Raw genomic sequence first — 24,597 nt, 5'->3', positions numbered from 1 at the left:
GACTGTGGCTCAGACCATGAACTCCTTATTTCGGGTATATTGCCATTTTAACAATATTAAGTCTTCGCTCCTATGACCATGTGATGCCTTTCTATTTATTTAATTATTTTCCAATTTCTCTCAATAAAGTTTTGTAGTTTTTTGTGTACATATCTTTTGCTAAGGTTTTTAGAAAATACTGTTGCTAAGTATTACATTCTTTTGATGTTATTGTAAATGAAATTTTTTTCTTAATTTCATTTTCATATTGTTTGTTGCTAGTACAGATATGCAATTGATTTTTGTGTACTCATCTTGTAACCTCATGTCTTGCTAACCGCCTTTTTAGCTCTAACAATTATTTCCTCATGTTCAAATTGTCCCAAATTTGGCAAGTAGGATCCTCTTCAAGTTGTTCTTGTTTCTTTTTAATGAGGCTCCATCAGTATTTGAATACGTACTTGATTGTTGGCATAAGATTTCACAGTGTCATCTCAACTTTCCCTTCCAAGACCTGGAATTAGTCAATTCTCCACAGAGTTCTGGCCTCTTTCAGTGGGATAATGGAGTATTTAGAAGCCACCAGGGCCCTGGCACCGAGTATGCTCATTGTCATTGTGGTGACATTAGATAGAATTAAGAAATGTATATATTTTAAGTTATAAGTTCATACTGATGTTTGTAATTCAAATTTAAACATTGCAAGATTTTTCCATACCCTCTTTTATTTTATATTTTCTTCTCAAACTGAAAATCTTATTTCCTATTCACATTGATATATTTATCTGCTTTGTCCCAGTGCTACTCTCTGTATTATGTAAATCAACTCATTGTGTTCTTCAGGTACTAGGAAGTTTTTCTTTTTAAAAAGTTGCCAGTCTAGTTCAGTAGCGTATTTAGTGGCCTAGCTGATTTACATTCTGGTACTAGCTCCTTATTTTCTTGAAGACCAGTAGCAAGCAGTTGACTGACAGACAGTTGGCTATTAATTTTCATATGTCAGTTTTACATTCTGCTATATTAGGGAATTCTTTTATTATTTCTATGATATAATACTGATTCTGTTGGTTCTTCCATGCTTAATATCTGTACATAAGAATAGTTTTACCTATTTTCCACTTTTTTAGTTCTAATTATTTTCTCTTTTGTTTCTAATTGTTTCTCTTTCTGCATTGGTTAATATTTCCAACAGTGTTAAGTAGTAGTGGAGACAATACATTCCTTTATCTTGTTTCTGGCCTTAGAAGGAATCTGTCTCATGTTTCTCCATAAATAAGACTTCTTAAATTTCCTGCAGTTTAAAAGGTAGCTATGTTCCTTTCACTGATTCTTTCCTAAGATATTTTAATTATGTGTCTATGTCATATTCCATTGATTTATATTTTTCTCCTTATTATCTCCTTCCTTGGAATTCTTGATTCAGTTTGTTGATTTTTTCCCTAGCTGTTTAAGTTGAAAGTTTAATTCATTTATGTTCATTTTATGATTTTTATACATGTTTAAGACTGTGAGTTTTCCTCTGATTATTTTCATAGCAGCATCTCACAAATTCTGACATGCAATGCTTTCATTATAGTACTTATAGAAATTTTTTGATTTTGTTTGTATATTCTCTTTACACAAAGGCTGTTTAATAGTTTTTCTTTCATATCCTATGCAGAAGGGTTTTTGATTTTTCAATTTTGATATTAATTTATAGTATTACTGCATTGTGGTCAAATTTTTTTTTAGTATTGGACTTCCCTGTTGGTCCAGTGGTTAAGAGTCTGTGCTCCCAATGTAGGAGACATGGGTTCCATCCCTGGCTGGGGAACTAATCTCACATGCTGCACAATGGGGCCTAAAGTTAAGAAAAAAAAATTGGGGGGTATGATTTCTACCTTACTGTACTTTTGAATATTCTTTTGTCAAGCTTTGTGACTCTCCATGAATGCTTGAAAAGAAGCTAAATTCTCTATTATTCCATATCTGCATTATTTATTAATAATGAGTTTTAAAAGAGTTTCATCATTAAATTTATTAAGTGTTATATCTGAGAAAAATGAGATCGTTAATCAGGATTACATTATGATATATTTAAGTAAGATTCTACTAGAAATCTGATTAATCACTTGTTTCTTTTAGAAGTCTGTACTTTTTTTTGGCCACACAGTGCGGCATGTGGGATCTTAGTACCCCAACTGGAACCTGCACCTCCTGCATTGGAAGCATGGAGTCTTAACTGTTGGACCACTGGGGAAATCCAAGAAATCCCTGCTTCTTAATCTCCTAAAATGGGATATGCCAGTTGGCCAAAGCTGGAAAGAGGAGGAAAATTTCTTACTTTTCAATTACCCTGAAGTGACCAATGAAAAATACTTTTAACTATCAAACTCTCAAAATTTTAAAAGACTAATGATATTCAGGATTGTGAAGTTATAATGTAAAGGGAAATTTATATACTGTCACAGGATATACAAATCGATAGGGTCACTATGGAAGGCAAATTGCTAGTATGTATCTTATCAATATTAAAAATTCACATGTCTTTTGATCCTGTATTCTATTTATTTCAAGGACTCCTTTCTACAGAAATACATATGTGCACAAAATTATGTAGAGTATATGTTGAAGTCTTGTTTGAAACAGCAAACACTTGAAACAACCTGAATATCTTACAGTAAGGGTATGGTTCAGTAGTAAATAATAAATCATAGTCTATCCATATATGGACCATTATGCACTGAATAATTTTCCAGATATATTGTTTGTTCATTTATTTTTGGCTGCACTGAGTCTTTGTTGTTGCATGCGGGCTTTCTCTAGTTTCAGTGAGCAGGGGCTACTCTCTAGTTGAGATGAGCGGGCTTCTCATTGTGGTGCTTCTCTTGTTGCGGAGCACAGGCTCTAGGGTGCGTGGGCTTCAGTGCTTGTGGCGTGCGGGCTCAGTTGCCCTGTGGCATGCGGAATCTTCTCATACCAAGGATGAAACTTGTGTCCCCTGCATTGGCAGGGAGATTCTTAACCACTGGACCCCTAGGGAAGTCCATTAATAAAAAATATAAACAATTGTAGATTATACCATTTATATAAAAACTAGTATGTGTGTGTTTGTGTGTGTGATGGATAGTAAGTCCATTACTCAGGTATACAAGAAAAGGAACTTCTTTTATTTTTATAATTTGGTCTAATTTCTATTTTGAATCCTCACCATATCAACTCTGTAGATATACTCTCAATGAATTTGAAGTTTATCATTCCTTTTCTCCAGGGGTGCATCTGAGTTTCAAGGAACTGGGAGATAGGGGTGGCTATTGGTCCCTCTGATACTCAAGGTCCATTGTCAACACAGGCACCTGCCAAGATATCCATCCTCCTGATTTGTGGTCATCAGTCCCCTGGGTGTTTCCATCCTGTCGGCAAGAGTTTCTCCCTGCTGCTGCTCCATCTTGTTCCTGGGCACAGAAGTCATTTGTCAGGCCCCCAGGACTTGTTTTGGTGTTTCTATTCCCTGCCAGGGTACTGGACAGTCTACGAGCAACATCTCAGAATGCTGCCTCAGAGGCAATCTACCAAGACTCTTGCTCCAGAACTGTCTGAAATCTGTCCTCACTACTTTCTTTCAGACTCTCTGCTCCCCTCCTCCCAGGGAAATATCCAAGGGAGAAGAAATGATGAGTCAGCAATCCCTCTGTCCTTAATTTTCTAAGATTCATCCTCATTCCAAGGGTTTTAGACTTTGGAAAACCAAAGCCAAGGAAAGACCCTCAAAACACCCATACTTGTCTTTTATCATCCTTCCCTCAGTGAGCACAAAAAAGCCAAGCTGTTTAACTGGAGACTTACAGCAAGAAAGGAAGAAGTAAACCAGAAAGAGAAAAATAAATATTGTATATTAATGCATAGATGTGGAATCCAAAAAAATTGGTATGACAATCTTACTTACAAAGCAGAAATAGAGACAGATGTAGAGAACAAACATGGATACCAAAGGGGAAGGGAGGTGATAGGATGAATTGGGAGATTGGGATTGACATATATACACTATTGATACTATGAATAAAATAGATAACCGATGATAACCTATTGCAAAGCACTGCTGCTGCTAAGTCCCTTCAGTCGTGTCCGACTCTGTGCGACCCCATAGATGGCAGCCCTCCAGGCTCCACCGTCCCTGGGATTCTCCAGGCAAGAACACTGGAGTGGGTTGCCATTTCCTTCTCCAATGCATGAAAGTGAAAACATGAAAGTGCAGTCACTCAATTGTGTCTGACTCTTAACGACCCCATGGACTGCAGCCTACTGCAGGCAAGAGTACTGGAGTGGGGTGCCATTGCCTTCTCTGATTGCAAAACACTATTTGATGGAACTCTATTTGATGTACTGTGGTGATCTAAAGGGGAAGGAAATCCAAAAATCCAAAAAAGAGGGGATATATGTATACATTTAGCTGACCCACTTTAATGTACAGTAGAAACAAATACAACATTGTAAAGCAATTATACTCCAATAAAAAAAATGTTTAAACCTTGTCAATTTTGAAAACAAAAAATAAAAAGAAAGGAATTTGGTCGATATTTCTAAATATCTTATAGTGATATTTTTACTCATATTTATTCATATGTGGAAATGTAGAAGAAATATCTTGAAAGGTATGTCAAACAATTGAGAGTGACTTCCTCTGGGGAAGGCTGTAAAAAATGGGGAGCTGCAACCTTGCTATGTGCCTGGAAGGTGACAGAGAATGACATTTGTGAACCCACTAATGACTCCACACACTCCAAACTAGAGGTTCAGAAAAAGTGATGTGTACGGGATGCTCCTTTTAATCCCTCCTTGTTGGCTGACTTTTTATAAGCAGATCGGATGTCACCTCTCATTTATCCCCTCCTAATGGATAGGATTAATAAATAAGGATTCATCAAATAAGTTTCTGATCTGTATTTAATTTCCAATTGGAATCTTCAGAGAATCCTGAAACTCTATTTTATCTCTGCTGTTTCAAATTCTTGCAATGAATTTTGTTTTTGTCACCAAATCTGTTAAGGAGTAGTAAATGAATCACTCGCTGATTTATCATGCTTGACAGTCTTTTGGTTCAAATATAAAGAGGAAAGCCTAGGGGGCTTTCTTGGTGGTCCAGTGTGTAAGAATCTCCTTTCCAATGCAGGGTAGTGGGTTCGATCCCTTGTCAGGGAACTAAGATCCTACATGCCATGGGGCAGCTAAGCCAGTGTACCACAACTACTGAGCCCGTGTGCCACAACTAAAGAGAAGTCCACATACAATGAAAGATCCCACGTGCCACAACCAAGACCTGACGCAGCCAAATAAATAAACATTAAAAAAAATAATAAAGAAGAAGACCTAAAGTGGAGGAAGGGTGAAAGCGACAGGTTAAACACACAGTCCCAAGGCAAGTCACCTGCAAAAATCAGCGGAAGCAGATCTGTGTATTTGAAGCAAGGTCACATCTGTTTTATAGGCCTCTGCTTTTGGCCTTAGATGCTGCAGTGATTTAGTGGAAGTAAAATTATATTTATTAGATTTATAGGTGGGAGGGATTGGCTTTGGATAAAGCACTCAAGATTTTGAAAGACCTTGAAGTTAGGTCAAAACAACAAAATGCAGTTTAATGGAAATGAATGCCAAGTCCTACATTTAGGCTTAAAATATTCAGCAGTTGCATAAGTATAGAATGGGAGGAACTTGGCTTAATAATTTTATGAAAAAAATTCTGAAATTTTAGGTAACCATATACTAGCCTAATCTACTGTTAAAAAATCTTCCACCCTCTAAAAAGACAACTAACAGGATCTTCACTCATAATAGAAATACAGTTTTGTGTTCAGATTAATGGAGGCATCATATTGTACTTAGCATTGGAGATATTTCCAGATTTCTTGTTAATGAAAAATATGAACAAAACATAGACTATGATAACACTTGTATAAAAAATGTGTGTGTGCATGTGTGTAATGGATATGAACTAAGTCTTGTATTTAACTTTCAAAATTCAGTTATAGGAGTAAACCCTCATAAATGATTTTTAAATAAATTTTTTAAATGTTAAAAATTATTAAATGAATTCCTCCTCATGGCACACATTTTGGTAGTCACTGATGTATAGTATTTGGGCAATACCTGAAGTACCTGGAGAGGTTCTGAGTTCTACTTTTTAGAAAAGTACTGTGAAAGAAGAAAATATTCAGAAATGAAAGGAGGAGTTGCAGAAGTGGGGTAGGTAGGTGAAGGACCCAGGGCTGAGTGTGGGGAGGGGATAAGCAGGCATAGTCTTCAGATATCTAATGAACAGTCCACGGCAGAGCTAAGTGTCATAAAGAGGGTAATCTGTGATCAATACAAAGAAGGCCTATACCATTTATTACTATCCCAAAATGAATAAGGCTGAGTTGCCTTCCGGCTGAGTTGCCTTCCCGCTGTGTTGCCTGTCAACTGGGAAGATGATGATGATGTGAACAATAACAGTTATTATTTATTGAATGTTTACTAAGTGTTTTTCATATATTTAATACCTTCATTTAATACCCACAACAGTGCTATGAGGCTCAGAGAGCTTAAGTACCTTTCCCAAGGTTTGATTGTCTACCTACAAACCCCCAAAATTGGGATAGTCCAGTGCATCCATATTTCAAACACGTTTTGCTCTAGTCATCTAAGACTTTTTAACAACGTGATCGTTCAGCCTTTTTCAGTATACAGTATAGAATCTGATAGCAGTAGATGTTCAGTGTACATTAGTGTGCATTAGTTGAATGAGGATGAATAATCTATGAATATGAATGGGGTATCATGTATTATGAATGGATTCTGGAATAAAATGCACTCTGCTATGGTTACAGATCTTAAGATGAACCCAAGAAGCATAAAGCATGTTTCTACATTGTCTAATAGAACTTTCTGCAACAATAGAAACCTTAACTATGTTCTTTAACTATGCTGGCAATATAGTAGCCACAAGGCACTTGTGATAACTGAATATTTTTAATGTGGCAAGTTTGGACTTCCCTGGTGATCCAGGGGTTAAAACTCCCTGCTTCCAATGCAGGGGGCATGGGTTCTATCCCTGGTCTGGGATCTAAGATCCCATATGCTGCATGGTGCAGCCAAAAATAAATGTGGCTAGTTCAACTGAGGAATTTTTATTCAATCAAATGTTATTAATTAAGTGTAAAGGCAAATAGCTACATGTGTCTAGTGGATGCTGTAATGAACAACATAACTCTAGAAGCTTTGATTTTTTTTTTTTTTTTTGCATTTCCTGTACTTGACTGTAAGAGGGGTGAATTGTGTGAGGAGGTATACAAGGATAATGATTGTACTGAGTTAGATGAAGTCAGCTTGTCTTGGGCTCACCGAAGTGTATCAGGCTGGCTGAGAAGTCACAGGCATCATAAGCAAAACACTAATTAAAGAAGCAGGTACATTGAACCCATGGGTAGGATGTCCTGGTGGCCCCCAGGCCAATCATCCAGAAGAAAGAACTGAACTCCATGGGGAAGAATCATGGCTGATAGGATGTGCAAGCTGCTAATGGGGCAGGACCACCTCTCTATCCCCCAGGGTCATGACCCCCAAAGTTCATGGGTCACCAAATTCACGTGGAGAAAATAAAGATCAAGATTGCTCAGAATTTTAGGGGACTTTATTGACCTCTTAGTGTATGCCATGGTGGTGATTTAGTCCCTAAATCATGTCTGACCCTTGCAACCCCATGGACTGTAGCCCACCCAGGCTCCTCTGTCTATGGATTTTCCCAGGCAAGGATACTGGATTGGGTTGCCATTTCCTCCTCCAGGGGATCTTCCCAACCCAGGGATTGAACCCATGTCTCCTGCATTGCAGGCGGATTCTTTATTGACTGAGCCACCAGGGAAGCCCTACCCTGAAAGAATTCCCAAGTCCATCTCACTGTTTTACCTTGTGCCATCTTCTCCTTTGCTCACCAAGTTTCAGTTATGCCTGTCTTCTGTGTTCCTGCCCAGAATCTACCAAATCTCAGCAGACTATTGTGACTAAGAGTACAAAATTCTGGATCCAGGTAGTTGGAGTGAAAATTCTTCCCTTGCTGTTTATTAGCAACTTATTAACATTTCTATGCCTCAGTTTTTTCATTTGCAAAATGAAAATAATAATAGTACTTACCTTATAGGATTGCTGAAAGGATTAAATGTATGAACATATGTAAAGTACTTAGAGTATTACCTGAGCCATAATAAGTATTATAAAACCATTGGTTAATATTATCAGTAATATTAATGTTCAGTTCAGTTCAGTCACTCAGTCGTGTCCGACTCTTTGCAACCCCATGAACTGCAGCACGCCAGGCCTCCCTGTCCATCACCAACTCCCAGAGTTTGCTTAGACTCACGTCCATCGAGTCAGTGATGCCATCCAGCCATCTCATCCTCTGTTGTCCCCTTCTCCTCCTGCCCCCAATCCCTCCCAGCATCAGAGTCTTTTCCAATGAGTCAACTCTTCGCATGAGGTGGCCAAAGGACTGGAGTTTCAACTTTAGCATCATTCCTTCCAAAGAAATCCCAGGGCTGATCTCCTTCAGAATGGACTGGTTGGATCTCCTTGCTGTCCAAGGGACTCTCAAGAGTCTTCTCCAACACCACAGTTCAAAAGCATCAATTCTTCGGCACTCAGCTTTCTTCACAGTCCAACTCTCACATCCATACATGACCACCGGAAAAACCATAGCCTTGACTAGATGGACCTTTGTTGGCAAAGTAATGTCTCTGCTTTTCAATATGCTATCTAGGTTGTAGTTCTCCTACATTAAGATCTGCTTCCCATACCTTATATATTTTTCCCCTGGACAACTGGTCATCCTGCAGGTCTTAAAGTTCACATCATTTTCTCAGGGAGCTGTTTCCCTTTCAGTGAATTTAGCCACCACACCCCCACCCCCACCGTTATATGTTCTAACACTGCTGGTACACTGGGCTTTTCCTTCATAGCACCTATTCCACTTGTGTGATTATCTGTTTGAGTAATTGGTTATTTAATGTCTTTCTTCTCCATTAGACCATAAACTCCTTGAGTAAAAGAACCACAGTTGTTCAGTTTTTCAGAGTTATATCCCACTGTATCAGGGACTAGTGGGATATTTGTTCAACGTAATTGTTTAATGAAAGAAAGAATTAAAGGAGGCCTGTTAGTATCACAGGATAAGGCAATGTAATATTTCAAGCCAAGCTCACAGAAGCAAACCCTCTGAAATATTCAAAAACCTTCTCCATTTTGTAACAGCTTTTAGTATCCACCCTGTTCAGGTCCTTCCATCATCATTAACAACCCACAATTGAAGATAAGAAGCCAAGGTAATTATTCGTGGAAGAGGGAAACATAAGCCAGCAAATGTAATTGAGAGAAAATTATCCTTAGAGGTTACATCCAATGATCTGATTTGCTTTTTGTGGCCCCTTGGGAGATGGTGATATGCAGCTCCAGCTAATCTTCCTTGGAAGTGTCCATCTGGCACCATGTTGCCAGGGATACCACTCAGAGTTAGATATTTCTCCCCCAGTATGCCTTCTCTGTAGGGGTATTTATAAGAGTACTCTGACTGCTGTAACAAACAACTGCAGAATCTCAATGCCAGACATAGCAAAGGTGTTCCTTGTTTACACTGCAGTTCAATGTGATTGATGGAAGAGCAGAAGGAATTTGTTCCACGCAGTCATTCAGGGACCCAGCTCCCTCCTTCTGAAAGCTCTGGGCTTCAAAAATCAGTCAGTGGATCTTCAGCTTCCAGTCAGCTGATCTGTGAAGAAAGAGAGCATGGAGGGTTATGTGAGAACAGTCAGAGGCCAGGCTTCTGAGTGATGTACATCATTATTCCCCGTTCCTTTGGCCAGACTCAGTCACTTGGCCATGACCAGCTGCAAGTTAGGCTGTGAAAGTAGTCTAGCTGGGGCCCAGGAAGAAGAGGATATGGTGAGCACCACCCATCTCTGTCACAAAAGCAAACTGATACTTTGATAACCAAGATTAACAGCAAGTAGAAGAGAAGTTAAGAACTCCAATTTTAACTATAATTATACCTCAAACATGGAGAAGGCAATGGCACCCCACTCCAGTACTCTTGCCTGGAAAATCCCATGGATGGAGGAGCCTGGTGGGCTGCAGTCCATGGGGTTGTTAAGAGTCAGACACGACTGAGCGACTTCACTTTCACTTTTCTCTTTTCATGCACTGGAGAAGGAAATGGCAACCCACTCCAGTGTTCTTGCCTGGAGAATCCCACGGACGACAGAGCCTGGTGGGCTGCCGTCTATGGGGTCGCACAGAGTCGGACATGACTGAAGCGACTTAGCATAGCATAGCATAGCATACCTCAAACAAACAAAAAAAGGAGTATCTTCACATTCTAAGATTTAAAAGCATGCAGGCCTTCCCTGAGGGCATTACACCACAATTCTAAGTGTTGCAAAGGAACTCTCCAGGAGAACAAAAGATGTCAGGATTGCAGACCCAGCTGGTGAGACTGGTTTGAAACAGCCACCACCATCCCATGTGGTTAGAGCTGAATCCCCAGTGGAACCCATATTATTTCCATTTTCCTATTACCACTCATTTTATTATTTATTAATTTATTTAGGGCTGCTCTGGTGGCTCAGTGGTGAGGAATCCATCTGCCAATGCAGGAAACACGTGTTCGATCCCTAGATTGGGAAGATCCCCTTGAGAAGGAAATGACAACCCACTCTAATATTGTTGCCTGGGAAATCCCATGGACAGAGGACCCTGGCAGGCTGCATACAGTTCATGGGGTTGCAAAAGAGTTAGACATGACTGAGCAACTAACCAGCAACTACAATACTTACTTATTTGGCCACATCATCTGGCATATGGGATCTTATTTCCCTGACCAGGGATTGAATCTGTGTCCCCTGCAGTGGAAGATCTGAGTCTTAACCGCTGGACTGCAGGGGAAGTCCCTCATTCATTTTAAAGCCTTGCCAATAGAGTCAGCTTTGTTAGTTGACCTAAAAGTTGGTGCTTAATTTTTCTTTCTTATTATACAAGATCCGTACATAGAAAGCTTGAAAAAAGAAAAATAGAAAGATGTGAGGAAAAAAATAATTTACACAATTGGACTGTCATTTTCACCAAAGTCTCTGACAAGGAGATCGGAGAAAGAAGAGGAGGGACCCTCAAGTCACCCTCCCTCAACCCGTCAGCCATTCCCATGGCCCTTCCCTTCTCTACCTGAAGGCTTTCCAACTACGCATCTATAGATAACCATTCACCTTATATTTCATTTCCCATCCACCAAGGCATACAGTTAAACTCTAAGCCATGGCCAACATTTCCAGAAAGATCCCTTGCCCTTTGACAGATTTTCTAGTCTCCACACAAAAGTTTTTCTCTAATAGAAAGGGGTGGAATACAAAAGCCTTTTGTTACAGCATGTTCTGTGTCATTTAAAAAGGGAGGGTGAGGATTAGCATAATTTGAATGTTTGCTTTGTGCCAGACAAGCCTAGATGCTTTGTAAATGTAATCTCACATTTCTTCTTCAACTTTTACCCCTCGAGATATATACGAATTTCCCAACTTTACAGAGGAGAAAACGAAGGCACACAGAAGCTAGTTACCCAGAAGTGATAAGTTCTGTGACTTTAATCACTCTTCTCCACTGCTCTGAAATCCCACATATCATAAGGGAGACAGAGAAGGAGGATTTCTGGAAAAACTCCTTGCAAGTGTGGGATGTCTGGATTATGTGGGGCTGCACATTGGGTTACAGGTCAGGAAACATTTTCCTGAAATCTCTGCTGAGGCTGTTTCTTCTGGGCATCTCCTTGGTTCCAGTCTCTAGTGACTCCACCCCTGGGCTACTGTAATGTCTTCTCCTTCTGTCAGTCCAGCCTAGAGTGGTAATGACTTTTTACTATGCCTGTTTTCTGGACTGTGGGCTTCCCTGGGCCTCAGTGGCAAAGAATCCACCTGTCATTGTAGGAGACCCAGTTTTGATCCCTGGGTTGGGAAGATTCCCTCAAGAAGGAAATGGCAACCCACTCCAGTATTCTTGCCTGGGAAATCCCATGGATTTCCTGGAGGATTTCCTGGATTTCCATGGAGGAGCCTGGTAGGCTACATTCCATGGGTTCACAAAGAGTCAGACACAACTTAGCAACTAAACAACAACATTCTCTGGACTACTTCACGATCACCACTCCCCTGCAATAAAGTCCTTTGGTTCTGATGTAAACCAAAACCAGAATGAGTATACATTTGATGAGAACCTCTACTTTACCAAGTCTGTGCTGGGCGTGGAGAATCTTGTGATTAATAAGTCAGGAGTCAGATGCAAAAATGAGAGCGCTAGTCTGTAGAGTGAGAAAGACTTTTAAGCGCCTATTTTCAATATAATATGAACTTCAGAACTTCAGATTGAAAAATGAGTGTAAAGTGGAGACCGCTCTGAATTGTTTCCTGGGCTAATAACGGTCCTATTGGCATTGCCACTGGGGTGACGTGAAACAGCGCCCAGTGGTTCCAAAGGCACCTGAGATGTTTTTAGGTTATACAGTTTAGTTTGCATTCTGGAACTTTCTGTAAGGAAGGGTGAGTAACAGGACACTTCAGACATAAAAGAAGACAGACATAGAGTTAAATTATGAAGTCTGAAGGATGTGATCTTCACCAAGAATCAATCATTTCATTTCTCTCTCTTGAGACTCATGCACACAAACACACACACACACAAACACACACACACACACTTATTAATTGTGAAAGAAGATGCTATTCTTTTTTATCTGTTGTATCTCTAAATGGACATAGTATTATAATAAGCTCCTTTCTTGTCATTGAGCCTATTCAATTCTTTATATATGATAATAAAACATATCACAACCCTGTGAGTTGTGATATGGTACTATTTACTAAATCCATTTTACAGATGGGGAAACTGAGACTTAGAGAAGTTAGGCAAGTTGGATAAGGTGACATATACAGTAAGTGGCAGAGCCAGGATTCACACAGCTCTGCCTAGCTGGGAAGTGTAGGTCCTTTCTGTTAGCCCCCTCTCCACACATACACACATAGAATCTTGTATCCTATCAACTTTGAGCATTGCTGGACTTAGCTTTGTAAATCCAATGACATGAATGAAATTCAGGGTTTGGGGGAGGTTCTTTTCTTTCTGTCCTATGCCCAACATTTGTTTTGCACTTTTGACATTTGAAAAGAAATTCTATGTTGCTAGTGCTCATGAATGTGCCCAGGGCACTTGAGTGTTTCTACTAGGGTGGAAGATCTTCTCTCAGACTAAATTCTTTCCCCATGGGCTCCAGGGACTGCAGATAAGGCTTCCCACTGGATCTGCCTGAAGCAGTCTGTGACTTTGGGAGCCAGAGACTTTTGACCTGGTTCCAGCTCCAAGCTGGAGGGGTGTCATGAAATCACATGACATTTGGACTAAAAGGGCAAGCTGAAGAATGTCTCTCTCATGCTGTCCTGACTTGTGAATCTAAGCAGCAAGCAAATGTACCCCTCCAAGGAGCAACTATAATCCACTGGATATGCCAAAGAACAGAAGAAAAGGTAAGTCTCCAAGCCAGGCCAACTTGGGTTACTGATGCTTAGCAGTATTCTAAGACCAGTGGGACACGTGCAGGGAAGGATGGTGAGAAGCCCTGGAAGGAAACTTCTAGGTCGTCTGGTTAAATTCCATTAATGAATGGGGGTGGATGTGGTGGTGATTAAAATAGTAAGCCATGAGGGGGAGGGACATAACTAGTATTTTGCAGATGGTTCGAGTATTCAGGATTAGATTTAAGTGTCCTTACCCCAAAAATACACAGAAGAACTGTACAAAAAAGATCTTCACGACCCAGATAATCACAGTGGTGTGATCACTCATCTAGAGCCAGACACCCTGGAATGTGAAGTCAAGTGGGCCTTAGAAAGCATCACTATGAACAAAGCTAGTGGAGGTGATGGAATTCCAGTTGAGCTATTCCAAATCCTGAAAGATGATGCTGTGAAAGTGCTGCACTCAACATGCCAGCAAATTTGGAAAACTCAGCAGTGGCCACAGGACTGGAAAAGGTCAGTTTTCATTCCAATCCCAAAGAAAGGCAATGCCAAAGAATGCTCAAACTACCGCACAATTGCACTCATCTCACATGCTAGTAAAGTAATGCTCAAAATTCTCCAAGCCAGGCTTCAGCAACATGTGAACCGTGAATTTCCTGATGTTCAAGCTGGTTTTAGAAAAGGCAGAGGAACCAGAGATCAAATTGCCAACATCCGCTGGATCATGAAAAAAGCAAGAGAGTTCCAGAAAAACATCTAGTTCTGCTTTATTGACTATGCCAAAACCTTTGACTGTGTGGATCACAAGAAACTGTGGAAAATTCTGAAAGAGATGGGAATACCAGACCACCTGACCTGCCTCTTGAGAAATCTGTATGCAGATCAGGAAGCAACAGTTAGAACTGGACATGAAACAACAGACTGGTTCCAAATAGGAAAAGGAGTTCGTCAAGGCTGTATATTATCACCCTGCTTATTTAACTTCTATGCAGAGTACATCATGAGAAACGCTGGGCTGGAAGAAGCACAACTGGAATCAAGATTGCCGGGAGAAATCTCAATAACCTCAGATATGCAGATGACACCACCCTTATGGCAGAAAGTGAAGAGGAACTCAAAAGCCTCTTGATGAAAGTGAAAGTGGAGAGTGAAAAACTTGGCTTAAAGCTGAACTTTCAGAAAACGAAGATCATGGCATCTGGTCCCATCACTTCATGGGAAATAGATGGGGAAACAGTGGAAACAGGGTCAGACTTTATTTTTCTGGGCTCCAAAGTCACTGCAGATGGTGACTGCAGCCATGAAATTAAAACAAGCTTACTCCTTGGAAGGCAAGTTATGACCAACCTAGATAGCATATTCAAAAGCAGAGACATTACTTTGCCAACAAAGGTCCGTCTAGTCAAGGCTATGGTTTTTCCAGTGGTCATGTATGGAAGTCAGAGTTGGACTGTGAAGAAGGGTGAGCGCCGAAGAATTGATGCTTTTGAAGTGTGGTGTTGGAGAAGACTCTTGAGAGTCTCTTGGACTGCAAGGAGATTCAACCAGTCCATTCTGAAGGAGATCAGCCCTGGGATTTCTTTGGAAGGAATGATGCTAAAGCTGAAACTCCAGTACTTTGGCCACCTCATGCGAAGAGTTGACTCATTGGAAAAGACTCTGATGCTGGGAGGGATTGAGGGCAGAAGGAGAAGGGGACGGCAGAGGATGAGATGGCTGGATGGCATCACTGACTCGATGGACGTGAGTCTGAATGAACTCCGGGAGTTGGTGATGGACAGGGAGGCCTGGCGTGCTGCGATTCATGGGGTCGCGAAGAGCTGGACACGACTGAGCGACTGAACTGAACTGAACTGAACCCCAAGGCCAAGTAAGAAGTCCTAGGAGCAGAGGTAACCCTTCTCTAGGGTGTGAGTTGCTGGCACGTGTCTGCTATTTCTAAGTAGCTTTGTTCATTAGATCATTTCTTCTAAGGAATTATTTGTTTAGACTTTAGGTGCTATGGAGAATGAAGGCTGATGTACAGAAAAATGCAGCTCATTGCTAAGAGAGAGGATACCTCTTGATTTCTACCCTCTTCGTGGTTTCTCCCACCTCCCTTCTTTATTTCATATTTATATCTTCCTACTCTTTTTGGATTCAAGAAAGAACAGAATAGATCTGGCCCATAATTACTTTCACAGTGTCGCTTACCTCCAAGGAACTCATTTCAAACAGGAGAATCCTGTTTGTTCCCTGGTGCTCCAGTGGTTAAGAATCTGCCTTCCAGTGATTCCAGGTCAGGGAACTAAGATCCCACATATGTCAGGGAAACTAAGCCTATGCACCACAACTACGGAGCCTGTGCTCTGGAGCCAGCGTGCCACGACTAGAAAGTAGCCTGAGCACCACAAGGAAAGATTCTGAGTTAACACAAGGAAGATCCCATGTGTCACAGCTAAGACGTGGCGTAGCCAAATAAATACGTTAAATAAAAACAAACCCAAGAGAGTTGTTTAGCACTCCGTGACTGACCTGGGTCTCAATGCTCCTGTGACCTTTCCGAGTCCTCCTTCCCTCCTCCCTGGAACCTAGGAGCGGATCCTTGGCCTTTCACAGTGAGCCAGCAGTCAAGAGAAAGCCTAGTGTGGCCATGAAGGTATGGACCTTGGTGGAATCATGGTTCAATCACGATTTAGACATTAGAGTGAACTATATGAATTGCAGACCTGTCATTTTTTAAAAATGAAACTTTTAATTTAAAAATATTGTAGATTCACATGCAGTTGTAAAAAATAATACAGTTTCTATGTACAGCTTTATGCATTGCCCCTAGTGGGAACATTGTGCAAAACTGTAGTCTAATATCACAGTATAGACACTGATATAGACAAGATACAGAACAGTTCCATCACCACAGGTCTCTCTCTCCTGCTGTACTTAAAAAAATTTTCTTTTTAAATTTATTTAGCTGTGCTGGGTCTTAGTTGTAGCACACAAACTCTGAGTTGCAGCATCTGTGGGATCTAGCTCCCTGACCAGGGATTGAACTCAGGGTCCCTGCATTTGGAACCCGGAGTCTTAGCCACTGGACCGCCAGGAAAGTCCCTCTTGTTGTACTTTCATAGCCATACTCACCTCCCTCATCCCTGGCAACCATGATCTGTCTTTGATTTACATAATTTTTGCCATTTCAAGAATACTACATAAATGGAACCATATAGTATGTAACTTCGGGGATTGGTTTTAGTCACTCAGCATAATTCCCTGGAGATTCATTTAGCTTATTGCCTGTAGCACTAGCTTTGTTACTTTTTATTGCTTAGCATTCCTTGCCAGGGATATACCACAGTTTGTTTAACCATTTACCCATCAAAGGATATCTGATATCTGGGTTGTTTCTAGTTTGGGGCTATTACGAATAAAGCTACTATAAACATTGTTGTATATGTTTTTGTGTGAACATAAGTTTTCACTTTTTCTGGGATAAGTACCCAAGAGTGTAATTGTCGGGTCTTATGGTAGTTGTGTTTAGTTTTATTTGTTGCTGTTGTTCAGTTGCCAAGTCATGTCTCACTTTTTGCAACCGCATGAACCGCCAGACTTCTCTGTCCTTCACTATTTCCCTGAGTTTGCTCAAACTCAAGTCCATTGAGTTGGTGATGCCATCAAATCATTTCATCCTCTGTTGCCTCCTTCTCCTCTTGCCCTCAATCTTTCCAAGCATCATGGCCTTTTCCAATGAGTCGGCTCTTCACATCACGTGGCCAAAGTATTGGAGTTTCAGCATCAGTCCTTGCAATGAATATTCAGGGTTGATTTCCTTCAGGATTGACTGGTTTGATCTCCTTGTTGTCCAAGGGACTCTCAAGACTTGAGTCTTCTTCAGCACACAGTTCGAAAGCATCAATTCTTTGGTGCTTGACCTTCTTTACAGTTCACCTCTCACATATGTACATGACTTCTGGAAAAACCATAGCTGTGACTACGTGGACCTTTGTTGGCAAAGTGATGTCTCTGCTTTTTAATATGCTGTCTAGGTTTGTCATAGTTTTTCTTCAAAGAAGCAAGTGTCTTTTAACTTCATGGTTGCAGTCACAGTCGGCAGTGATTTTAGAGCCCAAGTTTAGTTTTATAAGAAATTGCCAAATTATTTTCCAAAGTGGCTGCGCCATTTATATTCCTACCAGCAATGTATAAATAATCCAGTTTCTCCCTCTGCATCCTCACCAGCATTTGGTGTTATCATTATTTTTCATTTTAGCCATTCTAATCAGTTGAGTTCAGTTGCTCAGTCGTGTCTGACTCTTTGCGACCCCATGAATTGCAGCATGCCAGGCCTCCCTGTCCATCACCAACTCCCAGAGTTCACTCAGACTCACGTCCATCGAGTCAGTGATGCCATCCAGCCATCTCATCCTCTGCCGTCCCCTTCTCCTCCTGCCCCCAATCCCTCCCAGCATCAGAGTCTTTTCCAATGAGTCAACTCTTCGCATCAGGTGGCCAAAGGACTGGAGTTTCAGCCCTAGCATCATTCCTTCTAAAGAAATCCCAGGGCTGATCTCCTTCAGAATGGACTGGTTGGATCTCCTTGCAGTCTAAGGGACTCTCAAGAGTCTTCTCCAACACCACAGTTCAAAAGCATCAATTCTTCAGCGCTCAGCCTTCTTCACAGTCCAACTCTTACTTCCATACATGACCACTGGAAAAACCATAGCCTTGACTAGACGGACATTTGTTGGCAAAGTAACGTCTCTGCTTTTGAATATGCTATCTAGGTTGGACATAACTTTCCTTCCAAGGAGTAAGAGTCTTTTAATTTCATGGCTGCAGTCACCATCTGCAGTGATTTTGGAGCCCAGAAAAATAAAGTCTGACACTGTTTCCACTGTTTCCCCATCTATTTGCCATGAAGTGATGGGACTGGATTCTGTGATCTTTGTTTTCTGAATGTTGAGCTTTAAGCCAACTTTTTCACTCTCCACTTTCACTTTCATCAAAAGGCTTTTTAGTTCCTCTTCACTTTCTGCCATAAGGGTGGTGTCATCTGTATATCTGAGGTTACTGATATTTCTCCTGGCAATCTTGATTCCAGCTTGTGTTTCTTCCAGTCTAGCGTTTCTCATGGTGTACTCTGCATATAAGTTAAACAAGCAGGGTGACAATATACAGCCTTGACGTACTCCTTTTCCTATTTGGAACCAGTCTGTTGTTCCATGTCCAGTTCTAACTGTTGCTTCCTGACCTGCATACAGATTTCTCAAGAGGCAGGTCAGGTGGTCTGGTATTCCCATCTCTTTCTGAATTTCCCACAGTTTATTGTGATCCACACAAAGGCTTTGGCATAGTCAATAAAGCAGAAATAGATGTTTTTCTGGAACTCTCTTGCTTTTTTCATGATCCAGCAGATGTTGGCAATTTGATCCCTGGTTCCTCTGCCTTTTCTAAAACCAGCTTGAACATCAGGAAATTCACGGTTCACATGTTGCTGAAGCCTGGCTTGGAGAATTTTGAGCATTACTTTACTAGCATGTGAGATGAGTGCAATTGTTCGGTAGTTTGAGCATTCTTTGGCATTGCCTTTCTTTGGGATTGGAATGAAAACTGACCTTTTCCAGTCCTGTGGCCACTGCTGAGTTTTCCAAATTTGCTGGCATGTTGAGTGCAGCACTTTCATAGCATCATCTTTCAGGATTTGGAATAGCTCAACTGGAATTCCATCACCTCCACTAGCTTTGTTCATAGTGATGCTTTCTAAGGCCCACTTGACTTCACATTCCAGGATGTCTGGCTCTAGGTCAGTGATCACAGCATCGTGATTATCTGGGACATGAAGATCTTTTTTGTATTATAGGTGACTGGAATGCAAAAGTAGGAAGTCAAGAAACACCTGGAGTAACAGGCAAATTTGGCCTTGGAATACAGAATGAAGCAGGGCAAAGACTAATAGAGTTTTGCCAAGAGAACACACTGGTCATAGCAAACACCCTCTTCTAACAACACAAGAGAAGACTCTACACATGGACATCACCAGATGGTCAACACCGAAATCAGACTGATTATATTCTTTGCAGCCGAAGATGGAGAAGCTCTATACAGTCAGTAAAAATAAGACCAGGAGCTGACTGTGGCTCAGATCATGAACTCCTTATTACCAAATTCAGACTTTAATTGAAGAAAGTAGGGAAAACCACTAGACCATTCAGGTATGACCTAAACAAATCCCTTATGATTATACAGTGGAAGTGAGAAATAGATTTAAGGGCCTAGATCTGATAGACTACCTGATGAACTATGGAATGAGATTGGTGACATTGTACAGGAGACAGGGATCAAGACCATTCCCATGGGAAAGAAATGCAAAAAAGCAAAATGGCTGTCTGGGGAGGCCTTATAAATAGCTGTGAAAAGAAGAGAAGCGAAAAGCAAAGGAGAAAAGGAAAGATATAAGCATCTGAATGCAGAGTTCCAAAGAATAGCAAGAAGAGATAAGAAAGCCTTCCTCAGCAATCAATGCAAAGAAATAGAGGAAAACAACAGAATGGGAAAGACTAGAGATCTCTTCAAGAAAATCAGAGATATCAAGGGAACATTTCATGCAAAGATGGGCTCAATAAAGGACAGAAATTGTATGGACCTAACAGAAGCAGAAGATATTAAGAAGAGGTGGCAAGAATACACAGAACTGTAGAAAAAAGATCTTCATGTATGCCCTAATATATCATTGTGGTTTTAATTTGTATTTCCTTAATAGCTAATGGTTCTGGGTAGCTTTTCATGTGCTTATTTGACATTTGTATGTCCATCCTCTCTACTGAAATATCTGCTCAAGTCTTTTGCACATTTCCAATTAAATTTTTAAAAAATTTATTTATATTTGACTGTGCTGGATCTTCACTGTTGCACGGGCTTTCCGTAGTTGTAGCCAGCAGGGGTATTTTTCAGTGTGGTATGCAGGCTTCTCATTGTGGTGGCTTCTCCTGTTGCAGAGCATGGGCTCTAGAGTGCAAGTTCAGTAGTTATGGAACATGGACTTTGTTGCCCCGTGACATGCGGGATCTTCCTGGACCAAGTATTAAACCTGTGTCCCCTGCTTTGGCAGGTGGATTGTTAACCTCTGAACTATGAGGAAAGTAAGTCCCTTTGCATGTTTTCTAATTGGATTTTTTAATGCTGAGTTTTGAGATTCTTTATATATTATAAATACTAGTCCTTTGTTGGATAAGGATTTTTTGTCCATTTTGTAGCTTGTATTTTCATCCTCTTAAAAGGGTCTTTCACAGAGCAAAAGTATTTAATTTTTATAGAATCCAATTTATCAGCCTTTTCTTGTATGGATCATGCATTTGGTGATACCTCTCTGTTGTATTCCAGATCACAGATGATTTACTCTTATTTGTCCCTAGATGTTTTATAATTCTACATTTAAGTCTATAATCCATTTTCTAGACTTTCATATAAGGTGTGAGGTTATGTCAAGGTAATTTTTTTTTTTTTTTTTGCCAACACATGTCCATTTGCTTCAGCCTTATTTGTTGAAACAGCTGTTTGTCCTCCATTGCACTGCTTTTGCATCCTTGTCAAAAATCTGTTGGGTATACATGTATAGGCCTGTTTTTCGAGTTATTTACTGATCTATGCATCTATCCCTCTGGCAAGACCACATTGTTTTGATACATATAGCCTTATAGTAGGCCTTAATATCAGGTACAGTGAGTCTTCCCACTTTATTTTCTTTTTCTATGCAACAAAGGTTGTTTTACCCTTTCACCTGGGAATAAATCGAAATCTTACAGAAAAGTTGCAAGAATAAAGAATAGTACAAAGCACACCCATATACTCTTTATACAGATTCATGTATTATTATGATTTTCCTGTATTTGCCTTATCATTTGCTTCTCCCCTCTCCGCAAACATATATATGAAACTTCTTTGGTAAAGCACTTGAAGGAAAATTAAATGTATCATGACTATTTACTCCTAAATATCTTAGTATGTATTTTCTAAAACTTGGATATTTTCTTACCAATTAAAATCAACTTCAACAGTTTATCACTGACAAAGACTCTTAAACATATATGAAAAAAATGAAAGCGTTAGTTGCTTAGTTGTGTCTTACTCTTTGCAATCCCCATGGACTGTAGCCCATTAGGCCCCTTTGTCCATGGAATTCTCCAGGCAATAATACTGGAGTAGGTTGCCATACCCTTCTCCAGGGGAATCTTCCCAACTCAGGGATGGAAGGTGGCCACCAGGGAAGTCCTGAAACATATATATATATATATATATATATGTATATATGTATATATATATATATATATGTTTCTCAGTGTATCATCTAGATGCATTGAGTTATCAGTTGCCTCCTTTGGTTATTTAAATTTTGATCATTTGGTGAAACTATCCTATAATAAATCGAGCTTTTTGTTTGAACCTACAAAAAACGGCATGATTCAGCCTAACATAGAAACTTTATTAAGGCTTTATATATGTAACCTGACCTCTCTGATGCTCAGTTTCCCCCATCTGTTAAGTGTATATATGGATATATGTGCTCGGTCCTGTCCAGTTGTTTGCCACCCCAGGGACTGTAGCCTGCCAGGCTCCTCTGCCCATGGAATTTTTGAGGCAAGAATACTGGTATAGGTTGCCATTCCCTACTCCAGAGGATCTTCCCCACCCAGGGACCAAACACTGACTCTTGTGTCTCCAGCACTGGCAGGTGGATTCTTTACCACTAGCTCCACCTGGGAAGCCCTCTGTTAAGCATAGATATTAATAATTTCTCTCCCATGAGTATCATTGGGAGAGTTAAATAAAGTATGCAAAACCCGACACATGAAAGGCATTCTATACACATGAGCTATTACTATTGCAGCCAGGCCCTGTTAAGTAATCTTGGTTTTGCTCTTCTTCTCTTGGACTCCCCCAACTGCAAGCAAAATCACTCCAGAGACAAAGTGGTGAGAAGGCTGGGCGACCTCAGCTCTGACATTTCAGTTTCCTCATCTGGCAAATGGGTAAATGCTTCCTACCCACAGCGGTACTATGAGGTTTAATGGCATGTGTGTAAAAGTCCCTGGACATAGACTAGGTTCTTAAAAAAGAGAGAGAAAAACAGGTGATTCTTAATGTTATATGAAGAAAACAGGAATATCTATCACACTTAAAAAAAAAATTCGAACATAACGTGGAATCATCCTGAGGAAGTAGAAAGGAATGAACAAATGCAGTTAGAGCCGAGGACTTAGGAATCTGCATGGTTTAGAGACTGTGATCTCCCGGTCAATTACCTGACCTTTCGGAGCTTCAATCTTCTCATTTGTAATCTGGGGATAAAAATCAGCGCATATTCCAGGGGTTTTTGTGTTAATTAATAATGCCGAGCTGTAGTCGGGCAATCTGTCGACACCTCCGGAATCAAGGACGAATGACAAGCATTGAGCCGTGAGCTGCTGAGCGCTTCCCCCGGGCTGGCGCATCCCGGCAGCGCCCCCGCCTCGGCCGACAGCGCCCTCAGGCTCGGCGCGAGCGCGGTGCCCCCCCCACCCCATCCCCCGCCCCCGTCCCCAACCCGACCGCAAGCTCCTCCCCCCGCGGCCGCGTCCTCCCCCGCGACGGCCGGGCACCTGGCAGACGCGCGGCAGCCGGGGAAGCGGGAGGCGACCCTCGGGCGGCGGCGGGCGGCGGCGGGCGGCGGGCGGCGGGGGAGGGGTGCGGGCGCACAGATGGGAGCAACTGAGAAGAGCGGCAAGAAGAGCCGGAGGCTGTTTTCTTCGCTGCGGCCGTGGAAGGCGACCCGGCGGCTCTGGCGGACGCGCTCGGCTTCCAAGGCTGCGCAGGGTGAGTGTGGGCGCGGCCGCGGGACCTGTTACTGCGCGCCGCGGGCGCCGGCCTTCGACTGCTGGGGGGCTGCGGTGGCCCCGAAGGCCGTAGGTGGCATCTCCCGCTGGGTTCTCGGCCCCCAACTCACCCCCCTGAACTCCCTGGGGCCCACGGGCGGGGGCGACGCCGCCTGGATGTCTGGCCCTGCCTGGGCGACCCTCCACCCTGACCCTTGGCCGCAGGGACTAGACCAGTACCGGAGCTCCCCCGGGGTCGCTCAAAGACAGTCCTCTTCACGCCCCTCCATCCCCCTCCACCCCTGAGCATCTCCCTTTGGCTCAGGTGGTTGCAGCTTGTTTATTTCCCGAAGAAGTCCCTGTGTGTCCGTTTGGCTCTGAGCAGAGAGAATCCCGGGTGCCTCGGAGAAACAGTTTGTATCCCCCACCCCCGAACACCTGGCCCGCACCTGCAATGCAGTACCCTTTGGGGGAATTAATCCGATCCAGGTCTGCGTTTGAGGTCCTCCCTATCTGGACCCACCCCCTTTCCAACCTGTTATCATGTACACTCTAGTACGATTACCTATTTCCCAAACACATTCTACCTTGTCCTCAACTAGGCCTTCACTCACATGTATTCAATCCCTGACTTACTGCTTTCATTCATTCCAAAATGTTTATTGAGCTCCCCAGTGTGTCAGGGCCGGGAGAGAACCAAATAGACAAGGCCGCAGCTCATGGAACTACTTCCAGAGGGGGAACCGACATTACACACGTCAGACCGGTAAAAATCCCCATTACAAATTGCCGTGTGTACTTGGCAGGAATCAGATCATCTGCTGGGAGAGGCAAAAAGGTAGAGGGGCCCTGGCTTACATGGAAGGTGGCCAGGGAGGGTCTCTGAGGCGGTGCCATTGCAGTGGAGCCTGAAGACTGATCCGGAGTTACTCCAGCATGGAGCCAGGGTTAGAGCATCCTGCCAGAGGCAATAACAGGTGGAAAGCATCCCAGTGCCTGAGCTTAGCAAGGGGAAAGTAAGGGAGACAGGGCCTGCTCAGGGTCTGAGTAGGATGTGACAAGGAGTTGGGATTTTATTCCAAGTGAGCTGGGAAGGCACTGCACGTTGCCGGCATGTTCTGAGCACAGGGGCCTGATCCGATATGCTGGCTCACTGCGTTCTCTCTATCTGCAGTGGCCATGCGTTGGTCTCTCAGCCTGGCCAATTCCTACCCATCCCTCAGGACTAGCACAAATGCCAT

At 41.9% G+C, this 24,597-nt stretch overlaps 1 protein-coding gene across 1 annotated transcript in view; it reads left to right on the top strand.

Moving 5' to 3' along the window:
• Window positions 1-23,151: 23,151 nt before the first annotated feature.
• DNAJC6 (DnaJ heat shock protein family (Hsp40) member C6) overlaps window positions 23,152-24,597 on the top strand; it is a 178,616-nt gene continuing 177,170 nt past the window's right edge. Inside the window, exon 1 of the mRNA XM_061411711.1 lies at window positions 23,152-23,357. Within this exon, the coding sequence (XP_061267695.1) occupies window positions 23,243-23,357 (115 nt within the window). The 5' untranslated portion in view covers window positions 23,152-23,242. The remainder of the gene's footprint in view (window positions 23,358-24,597) is intronic.

The sequence above is a fragment of the Bos javanicus genome, chromosome 3, assembly GCF_032452875.1.
Source record: "Bos javanicus breed banteng chromosome 3, ARS-OSU_banteng_1.0, whole genome shotgun sequence".
NCBI lineage: Eukaryota > Metazoa > Chordata > Mammalia > Artiodactyla > Bovidae > Bos > Bos javanicus.
Note: the sequence above shows the minus strand (reverse complement) of the source record. Positions and strands in the feature narration are given on the sequence as shown.